We start from the raw sequence: 11,272 nt of genomic DNA, 5'->3' as shown, positions 1-11,272 counted from the left end.
TTTATATATGATATCTATGGTTTTAACCCTAAGCTAATTGATATTAGCATTTAGCTATTCACTGTTACTATGTGTAACATGTTGGAAGTCCTGTTTGCTAGCATGAGTCAGAAGATCCAAACCCCATCTCTAAATGTTTTAGCTTCAGTGTGAAACTTGTTTGCCTCACTCTAATATGATGATTTGATGCTCAAGAAACATTTATGATTATTATTATCAGTGAAACAGTCACGCCGCTTCAGATTTTGGTGGAAAACATTAAAAGAAACGTAATTATTTCCATCTTTCGACCAGTAGAACAGCTCTGGATTCCTTCAGTGATGTTCTGTAATCTAGAGTAATCTGCATCTGATTGTTCAGCGGAAACACAGATGCAAATGTCCCTGTGCTTAAACACACACGTGAACACACCTTATCTCTGAATGCAGACGGGTGTGTGCGAGGATTCCTCATAAAACGAGTGATGATCTGAACCTGCTCGACCGGCTCATTCACACCCATAACGCCTGATCTCTCGCCCGAGGATTAAAACACTGGCACGTTTCCTTATTTACTTTAGATTATATGAGACTACAGTCTTACTCGGAAATTACATTTCAAACATTTCCTTATTTAATCTTCTGAAAACCTGCCATGAAATTAAATCTGATATTTTTTGGTCAAAATACTTGCTAATGAAATGTAATGAATGAACCGGTCACTCAGGAATCACCCGTGTGTATTTATTTATTTATTAAAAGATAAAGAACTGCCAGTATGTGGTAATAATTGTTATTGAAATATCCTGATTTAGATGATATGAGAATACAGTTTAACACGGGAAATTTCATAAAAATGAAATTAATTTTTAAAAATGGCAAAATTCTAGATTTTCTATCAAATATATAATTGCTAAATATTTTGATTGCCATTTTATAAAAAAATAAAGTAACTCTACATCCTTTAATTTATTTATTAAGGTTTTATTATTATCATTTATTGTAATTAGACATGAAAATAGCTTTTGTTGTGGATATGGTGTTCAATAATAAATATTAAATAAATAAATAAATTCCCCAGCTGGAGTGCCTTTGATCTCCACCAGAGGGCACTCCTCTATAGCCACATCAACATGGACTACATTTCCCAGAATGCACTGTCCAGACTCATCATCCCTGATTGCTGCCAGCTGTGTGTGTGTGTGTGTGTGTGTGTGTGTGTCATAACTGCTCCTCCGGACCCTGTTTGCCTCATTTATGGGAGAAATTAAGCTTTTCAAAGCTTCAAATCAATTGAACTATTTGCTTTGCGAAATGCTTCACTGATTGGAGGCGTTTGCGTCTGCGACTCCTCTCGCTGGCGCCCCCTGCTGGACAGAGCAGAGATCTGATTGCTGCCAGCTGTGTGTGTGTGTGTGTGTGTTCGAAGCGTTTGAGACTCCTCTCGCTGGCGCCCCCTGCTGGACAGAGCAGAGCAACTGCAACAAGAACACAAGCCACACATGCAGAAAAACAGCTTTTATAAACGCATTGCTAATGCTCTGTTGAAGGTTTACTGAAGTTACGTGACTTATTGCATGTTTTCGTGTTTGGCGTGTTGTGCAGGTGTTGTTCAAGTCGGCGGCTCCCACCGGTGATGTTCTGCTGGATGAAGCGCTGAAACACATCAAGAACACAGAACCACCAGAGGACGTGGCCAGCTGGATCGAGCTGCTCACAGGTCACACACACACACACACACACACACACACACACACACACCACACTAACAGAACCTTAAAGTAGGGACTGAGGCTTTCCCCTGAGCATCACGAGTGTTGAACACAGCGCCATCTTGTGGTTACAGTAGAGCAGTGCACAGACAAAAGCCTGACAGCGCTAAATGTTCAGTTTTCAGATAATATAATTCACATATAAAAGTGTGCCAATAAATTAAATGAAACAATTATATTAATACTAATTATAAAAATTCCAACAGAGTTAATTGCTTGATGCAAGCAAATGGTGGTTTAATTGTTCTATGATTTCTGTGCTGTTTAAATGGCAGAATATATGATCATGTGACGCAGGCTATAGGCTTATTTATAAACAAATATTTTTAGTAAATGGACTTAAACTTCCAAAGCCCTGTAGAGTCAGAGGTCTGGGTCCGAAGGGAAGGGTCTTTCGCTGATCACGTGTTTCTCCGGCACGAGCTTCATGAGAGATTGAGCTGAATGCGCACACACACACACACACACACACACACACACACACACACACACACACACACACTCATGGGGACTCGTGTCACTGTGGACCTAAAGTGAGGAAACAAGCTTATAAATCACTGAATGAGTTTATTTGAAAATGTAAAAATGAAATAAAAATGCAGAAAGTCTTCTGTGATGAGTAGGTTTAGGGGTGGGGTTAGTGTGTGTGTGTGTGTGTGTGTGTGTGTGAGATGGGTAGGTTTAGGGGTCGGGTTAGTGTGTGTGTGTGTGTGTGTGTGTGTGTGTGTGTGAGATGGGTAGGTTTAGGGGTCGGGTTAGTGTGTGTGTGTGTGTGTGTGTGTGTGTGTGTGAGATGGGTAGGTTTAGGGGTCGGGTTAGTGTGTGTGTGTGTGTGTGTGTGAGATGGGTAGGTTTAGGGGTCGGGTTAGTGTGTGTGTGTGTGTGTGTGTGTGTGAGATGGGTAGGTTTAGGGGTCGGGTTAGTGTGTGTGTGTGTGTGTGTGAGATGGGTAGGTTTAGGGGTCGGGTTAGTGTGTGTGTGAGATGGGTAGGTTTAGGGGTCGGGTTAGTGTGTGTGTGTGTGTGTGTGTGTGTGTGTGTGTGTGTGAGATGGGTAGGTTTAGGGGTCGGGTTAGTGTGTGTGTGTGTGTGTGTGAGATGGGTAGGTTTAGGGGTCGGGTTAGTGTGTGTGTGTGTGTGTGTGTGTGTGTGAGATGAGTAGGTTTAGGGGTCGGGTTAGTGTGTGTGTGTGTGTGTGTGTGTGTGTGTGTGTGAGTGTGTGTGTGTGTGAGATGGGTAGGTTTAGGGGTCGGGTTAGTGTGTGTGTGTGTGTGTGTGTGTGTGTGTGCGTGAGATGGGTAGGTTTAGGGGTCGGGTTAGTGTGTGTGTGTGTGTGAGATGAGTAGGTTTAGGGGTCGGGTTAGTGTGTGTGTGTGTGTGTGTGTGTGTGTGTGAGTGTGTGTGTGTGTGAGATGGGTAGGTTTAGGGGTCGGGTTGGTGTGTGTGTGTGTGTGTGTGTGTGAGATGGGTAGGTTTAGGGGTCGGGTTAGTGTGTGTGTGTGTGAGATGGGTAGGTTTAGGGGTCAGGTTAGTGTGTGTGTTTGTGTGTGTGAGAGATGGGTAGGTTTAGGGGTCGGGTTAGTGTGTGTGTGTGTGAGATGGGTAGGTTTAGGGGTCGGGTTAGTGTGTGTGTGTGTGTGTGTGTGTGTGTGTGTGTGAGATGGGTAGGTTTAGGGGTCGGGTTAGTGTGTGTGTGTGTGTGTGTGTGAGATGGGTAGGTTTAGGGGTCGGGTTAGTGTGTGTGTGTGTGTGTGTGTGTGTGTGAGATGGGTAGGTTTAGGGGTCGGGTTAGTGTGTGTGTGTGTGTGTCTGTGTGTGTGTGTGTGTGAGATGGGTAGGTTTAGGGGTCGGGTTAGTGTGTGTGTGTGTGTCTGTGTGTCTGTGTGTGTGTGTGTGTGTGAGATGGGTAGGTTTAGGGGTCGGGTTAGTGTGTGTGTGTGTGTGAGATGGGTAGGTTTAGGGGTCGGGTTAGTGTGTGTGTGTGTGTGTGTGTGTGTGTGTGTGATGAGTAGGTTTAGTGGTCGGGTTAGTGTGTGTGTGTGTGTGTGTGTGTGTGTGTGAGATGGGTAGGTTTAGGGGTCGGGTTAGTGTGTGTGTGTGTGTGAGATGGGTAGGTTTAGGGGTCGGGTTAGTGTGTGTGTGTGTGTGTGTGTGTGTGTGTGTGTGAGATGGGTAGGTTTAGGGGTCGGGTTAGTGTGTGTGTGTGTGTGAGATGGGTAGGTTTAGGGGTCGTGTTAGTGTGTGTGTGTGTGTGTGTGTGTGTGAGATGGGTAGGTTTAGGGGTCGGGTTAGTGTGTGTGTGTGTGTGTGTGTGTGTGAGATGGGTAGGTTTAGGGGTCGGGTTAGTGTAAGTGTGTGTGTGAGATGGGTAGGTTTAGGGGTCGGGTTAGTGTGTGTGTGTGTGTGTGTGTGTGTGTGTGTGAGATGGGTAGGTTTAGGGGTCGGGTTAGTGTGTGTGTGTGTGTGAGATGGGTAGGTTTAGGGGTCGTGTTAGTGTGTGTGTGTGTGTGTGTGTGTGTGTGAGATGGGTAGGTTTAGGGGTCGGGTTAGTGTGTGTGTGTGTGTGAGATGGGTAGGTTTAGGGGTCGTGTTAGTGTGTGTGTGTGTGTGTGTGTGTGTGTGAGATGGGTAGGTTTAGGGGTCGGGTTAGTGTAAGTGGATAGAAAATACAGTTTGTACAGTATAAAAACCATTACATGTCCCCATTTAGGTAGCGAAGTAATCGTGTGTGTGTGTGTGTGTGTGTGTGTGTTCAGGCGAGACCTGGAACCCGCTGAAGCTGCACTATCAGATGCGTAACGTGCGCGAGCGTCTGGCGAAGAGTCTTGTGGAGAAGGGCGTGCTGACGACGGAGAAGCAGAACTTCCTGGTGTTCGACATGACCACACACCCGCTCACGGACAGCGCGCAGAAGCAGCGGCTCGTCCAGCGCCTGCAGCACACGCTTCTGGAGCGCTGGACCAACGACCCGCAGCGCATGAGCCGCCGAGCGCTAGCGCTGGTTCTGCTAGCGCACGTGTCCGACGTGCTGGAGAACGCCCTGTCCTCGCTGCCTGACGAGCGCTACGAGCTAGCATCCACGCGCTCGCGGAGCCTGATCGAGGCCGATCCGGAGACGGAGAGCGCTAGGGTCACGACCCCGGCCGAGGAGATGATCTGGGCCATTCTGGCCGCGTTCAACAAGTCCTGAGAACTGAAGCGCCACGACCTTCAGCCTCTCTCGTGAACCCAACAATGAAGTGAGTTACGGTCATTGCACACTGAGTCCGCAGGTTTCGTATGCTTTCGTATTCGCCATTCCGTGGCCCTGAACTGAACACCTCTCAAAATGCTTCCGAAAATCGAACCCGATCCGAATTTTTTTTTATGACGGACGAAAGTTTCGGAGACAGCGTGTAAACGTGATTGACACAACGTGAGGTCGTATTTATTTTTTAACGTGCGAAAATTTCGGACTCAGTGAGCAATGACCTTTAAGCTGCAGTTCATGGACTGGCCACTAGAGGCCGGCTGCAGAAGAGAGTCAGTCCCATAGACCCGCATGCTAAAACGCCCAACTCTACAGCAGAATAAAACATGTTTACAGTCTGGTTTATAAAGCTAATTTTGCCCTTCATGACGACTGTGAGGGGGATGAATTTTTAAAAAAAATGTATAACTCATCCGTTTAAATTATATTAAGTCTTAAAATTCTGCATAATTAAGGGCGTGGCCACTTGAGTGACAGGTGGATTGCCGCTGATGTCACTGCTAGCCGTTTGTCTGCTGTCTGTTAGCGTCACCTCAGCTAATCCGCCTCGCTGCACATTCACGTTTATCCGGGAGTGACGCTGCCAAGATGGCGACGGCCGGCTCCGCCCACTTTTAAAAACGCTCTTCGTAAACCCACGGGTGACGTCACACACACTACGCCCATGTTTATGTACAGTCTGTGGCCGAAACTCGAGCTCGTGCAGCAGCTCCTGACCGTCACTGCAACTAATGCCCTAAAGCATCCGCTTAACATTAACAAAACTAGTGCAATGATTAATCTCGTTTAATCGCATCCAGAATAAAAGTTTGTGTTTCCATAATATATCTGTACTGTGTATAATAATTTTGTATATATAAATGCACACATGCATGTATATATTTAAGAAATATTTGTATACTGTATGTATATTTATACATAATTTATATTACATATAAATATTTTATATATAACACATTTTTCTTAAATGTATACATGCATGTGTGTGTATTTATTTTATTTATTTATATATATATATATATACACACAAAATAATTATACAGAGTACACACACACATATTATAGAAACTTTTATTTTGGATGCGATTAATCGTTGCCCAGCACTAATAAAAACAAACTTATTTTATTTCAGATAGTTGCCAACATTTCTCATGTGTGTGTAGTTTAACTTGAAGTGCTAAAATAACTACAACTGAAATAAATTCAAAGCTTAAAAAAAATAATAATTATTACTGAAACTTTTAATATAAAATTAATAAAAATATAATGGTATGTCAATGACACTGGTAACACTTTACAATGAGGTTTTATTTGTTTACGTAATTTAACTGCATTAGTTGTCATGAACTAATAATGATCAGTACTTGATTAATGTCAATCTCATGATGTACGAATACATGTTTAATATCAGAAGTGTGTAAATATTAGTTCATACACTGAACAGAATGAGCTCAAGCCTGAACCCTGTCTAGGGTGAGTGTGTTTCATGTGGTAATGTATGTAACAATCTGTGACATCACTTCCTCATCATGTGACATCACTTCCTCATCATGTGACATCACTTCCTCATCATGTGTTGCTGCATGTGACTCTCTTCCTCTCAGTGTGTGTCAATGGCTACGTCCTAAATCACACACTCTTTTGAGTCGGTACTTATTTTGAGTGTGTGTGTATGAGTGTAATCTTGATGATGGAAACTACATCCGCCATGATGTCATTATCATAAAGAGTCATAATTATGAGATTAAAAAGTCTCAATTATGACAAAGTCATGATTATATTTAAAAAGTAATATAGTTAAAAAGTCATAACTTTGAGATAGAAAATCTAAATTGTGTAAGACAGTTATGGGATGAAAATATTAAATTATGAGATTAAAATCCAAATTGTCATTAAAGACTCATAATTATGAGATAAAAAATTCGCAATTATGACAGAAACTTAAAATTGTGACGGTCATGATTATATTTAAAAAGTTGAAATTTTGAGATAAAAAATAAAGTTATGAGTCAAAATTTGGACATTCTATCTCAAAATTATGAGTCAATTTCAACTTTTTAAATATAATCATGACCGTCACAATTTTAAGTTTCATGTCGATGATCATCAGTCCTGAGAAACACAGGCCGTCACATGATCTGATCACTGATTTACTGAATTATACCCAGTTATTACAGACAGATTATACTAGCAACTTCATTTTAAATGTCTTTATTTAGTAGTTTTTCTTTGCAGTCTCTGAACCCGACAGGTGTGTGTGTGTGTGTGTGTGCGCGCTGTAGAGAGGATATCAGGAATCTTCCCACAGATACACGTTCTGGTCTAGTGATGTCATTTCCTGTCTCTCAGGAATATCTTGTTGGTGTTTTATGAATTATTATTATTTCTCGTCATCTGGTGAAAATCACGCGGGAACGGTTGCGCTCAAATGCGGGAAAAGGCAAAAAAATATTTGTAAATAAATGTGTTAATATATTAGAATTGTTAGTGCATAGAATTGAATATGATTAATACAATTATTGCTGTTATTTTATTTGTGTTATTTTGGATGTTTATAATATGAATGATTTTTGATATTTCTGGGATGGAACAAAATCAGCGTTTACAGACACTCGATGTTAATTTAGCGTAATTTTACACGAGACGACAGAGACGGCTCATGCTTTCATCATTCATGTTCAGTTATGAGTCTGAAATGCTGTCAGTCGTTATGAATATATAATAGCGAAGGGAAGAAGCTGTGGGGAAATAACTTGATTATTGTGAGTTATGAAGGTCTTGATGTTCAGTAGTTTAATGTTTAATAAGCAGCGTCTCTGTTAATCAGCATGTGTGTATGCGTAATATTCAAATATAATAATAAATTATGGCTGTTTCTCTGTCAGTCCATTGATTGTTGAATTGAATAAAATGTTTATATTTTTTCCAGAATGTTTTTTTGTTCTTTTTTTTAATATATATATTATATTATAAATATATATTATGTTTTTTTACTCTATATTATGTTATATATTATATTGTTTTATATGATAATATTCTATATTATATTGTTTTATATATTATATTAATTACAGTATATTATTATATATTATGTTGTTTTGTTCACTTTACTCACTCAGCTGAAAGTTCCTGCAGGATCATCTCTGGGGTCAAAGGTCATATGGTTATAAAATGTGCTATTATCCCTTTGATCTCTGAACTTTTAACAGGGCAGCAGAAATGCTCGATATCTGAAGTATATGCAGAGCATGATTTAGTCCTGGTGTGAAGCTGTTCATGCAGAAACGAAGGGATTCATCGCTCAGGCTCTACATTACAGAAGAAGAACAGCAGAACCACATGATCACGTGATGGACACTCATATGAGCTATAATCATATTTCTCGGGCTCTTTCTGCACTTGAACGTTTTCATTAAGACAAATACAATCATGTAAAGGCAGGGTAGGTAGGAATGGTCTAAAAAACTTCTTTTTCAAATTTGTTTAAACTTTATGTACATATCAATACATAATTAAAATGTAAGTACTCTGAAAAAGAAAGTATAAAAATCGAGTGTCTGTAGACCTCTCAGGACTGTTTTAAAGACAGTTCATTATTTCCATTCACTCCCACCCCCTCCCTTCTGGGCTCCTTCCAAAGCCACGCCCCCAAAACACATGAACGCGCGACTCCAACCGCTGAGCTGAAGACGCATTATTTACCTGAGACAAGCAGAGAGGAAGGAGCACAGTGCATGTAGTGACATCATGTCAGAATCACATGTAATAAAAAAATCTAACGCTAATTGCTTATGAATATAAACAAATAAGATGTATTTTAGTACTCACTATCAAGCTAGCATATTGATATTGGTAAATTTAAAATATATATTTTTTGATTCGCTAACGAGCTAGTTATATAAGCTAAAAACAGGTTGCATTGATACACTTTTTTACATTACCATCAGTTATATTATGATGAAGATGAATTTCGTGTAAGATTCATAACATATATGGTGTTCTGCATGTAGGGGTGGGAGATATTGACAAAAATGAATATCTCGATATTTTTTTCCAATATCTAGATATAGATATTCAGGCGATATTTTTGCCATCCTTCAAAGAAATGTGAGCAAACTGGCAAAGAAGGTCCAGTTGGTCTTTTGACTTGCTGCATTTGACCTATATTATTCTAGGCTATAGAAAAAACAATAAAGGAGCTAACTAAACAGAATCTGTGGCACCCCCTACTTTTTCCACTTACAAAAAAAAAAAAAAAAAAAAAAAAACTTAACTAGGCACTTCTTGCAACAGTGATTATTAAATCAAACAACAATATTGTTGATGATCAATTCAAAGTAAAAAAAAATTAACATTTTCAAAACGGTATAAATCCATTCATTTTTCCCCCAAAACGCTATAAATCCATCTTTTTTTTTTTTTTTTTCTAAATTTATGGTTTGTCTTTTTAAAAAAGTTTTTGTCTTTTATTTTTCGTGTTTGCATTTATGAGGAAAAAACAATATTACTTGACAGTTCTCCATTATGGACGCGAGCGCTCTGAAAGCTGCACTGAGACTTTCAAACTTTAACAGAGACCTCAAAACAGAAAGCACAAAGCCTTTCTTTAAAACGAATTTCGTTTTGTATTAATTGTATCTTAATTTTAATATATTTTTTTTTCATTAATTCATTAATATTTTCATTCCTGCATTAAATACATAAAGTAAATATAGGCTATCAATCACAACATAAGGTGCTTGAACTGGAGATTATATCATCGTGAACCGAACCGTAGCCTCGCCTCACAGGCCTAAAAAATGTGGAATATATTTACAGAAATCTGGTTCTAAAGAAAACCATCCAAAACAAAATAAAACTATGTAGCCTAAATGTGCATTTCTCCGGTGCATGCGTTCACTAGCCTACTGCGAAGATCGCGAGTCAAATATCGTCAACTTCATCTTTGCAGCCGACACAGAAATTAATAAACAATTAAAATGTCTTATTGCAATATTTTACACATTCATAATCATTACTTTTGCTGGTTCTTTGAGGCAGCTTTTTAGGTTTATGGCGTTTTGGAAAAGAGCTCTTCACGTACAAACACCGTTTCACCAAGGCACAGCAGCCCTTCAGCACATAAGAACAAAAAGAGAAAAAGCACGGACTTACTAATTACGAAACTTTGATGTGGTTGAACAGCTGAAACAGTCACAAATTCCTCTGCAACTCAAACATTCGAAGGAAGAGAACAGCATTACAGTTTTCAGCGCGTCCTCCTTTGATTGCTGTGTTGTGACTGGAAAAGTGCATGCAGGAGCACATGCGCAAAATGTAGGTTTGTAAAATGTCCTTTTGTAAAATAAAAATAATTTTAGGGCGAAGCAGAGGAGGTCGTGCAAGAGGCCGTGGCGTGCAACTAGGGTCCGAGGAAGTAGAGGCTGAGGACGGGGTGGTCGCTGGAAAGCTACGCCGATATTGACACGCGTTTTATTTCTTTGTTTATCCAAAGACTTTTTGTTCATTACCTTTTCTTGTACTGTCTTCTTTTTTTTGCCTTGTTTGCCTTCACTAACTGCATGCCGGTAATGTGAATTTTGATTGCTCTTTCTCTGCCATTGTTTTGCTATTCCTAGGTTCAGTGCCTCTCGAATTCCTCAAATCAAACGTGCGCGCGGCCGCGCGCAAGTGGGCAGATCCCGTGGCAAAAGGGTTGTTGCCATGGTTGCGAGAGAGAGTGACAGTCGCCTAAGCCAATCCTTTGATTCGTCCCGAATCGAAATAATGAGCTATGTTTAATACAGATTAAACGGTCTAGAGTCACTTGATTTTTATACTCTTTTTTTCAGAGTACTTACATTTTAATTATGTATTGATATATATAGAAAGTTTTAACAAATTTGGATCTTTTTTTTTTTTTATAGTCCTACCTACCCTGCCTTTAAGCTGAGCTGCACTAATTCAAGCACTTTAAAACATGCATCAAACTATTTCCATTTAGTTTATTAAGCGTCAGTGTGAGGATCACAGATGATCTGATGCACAGAGAGAAGGAGTTCAGAGACACAGACAAATCCAGACCTGCAGAACCCAACCTTACATTCTCTCTTTCCTTTTCAAGTTGAAGCTGTTATTATACTCTCTCTCTCTCTCTCTCTCTCTCTCTCTCTCTCTCTCTCTCTCTCTCTCTCTCTCTCTCTCTCTCTCTCTCTCACACACACACACACACACACGCACACATGTCTGGTTCACTATCTTCATGGGGACTCTCCATAGATTTAATGGTTTTTA

The 11,272-nt window shown here is 40.1% G+C and overlaps 1 protein-coding gene across 1 annotated transcript in view; it reads left to right on the top strand.

Annotated features, from left to right (window-relative positions):
• The window catches only part of golph3l (golgi phosphoprotein 3-like), a 10,441-nt gene extending 4,583 nt beyond the window's left edge, over positions 1–5,858 (top strand). The window contains exons 4-5 of the mRNA XM_084131689.1: positions 1,584–1,698; positions 4,506–5,858. Of these exons, the coding sequence (XP_083987815.1) occupies positions 1,584–1,698; positions 4,506–4,939 (549 nt within the window). The 3' untranslated portion in view covers positions 4,940–5,858. The remainder of the gene's footprint in view (positions 1–1,583; positions 1,699–4,505) is intronic.
• The last annotated feature ends 5,414 nt before the right edge of the window (positions 5,859–11,272 follow it).

This window comes from Abramis brama (genome assembly GCF_963993115.1).
Source record: "Abramis brama genome assembly, chromosome: 12".
Lineage (NCBI taxonomy): Eukaryota > Metazoa > Chordata > Actinopteri > Cypriniformes > Leuciscidae > Abramis > Abramis brama.
The sequence above is the reverse complement of the archived record's forward strand: the minus strand, read 5'-3'. Positions and strand labels throughout refer to the sequence as shown.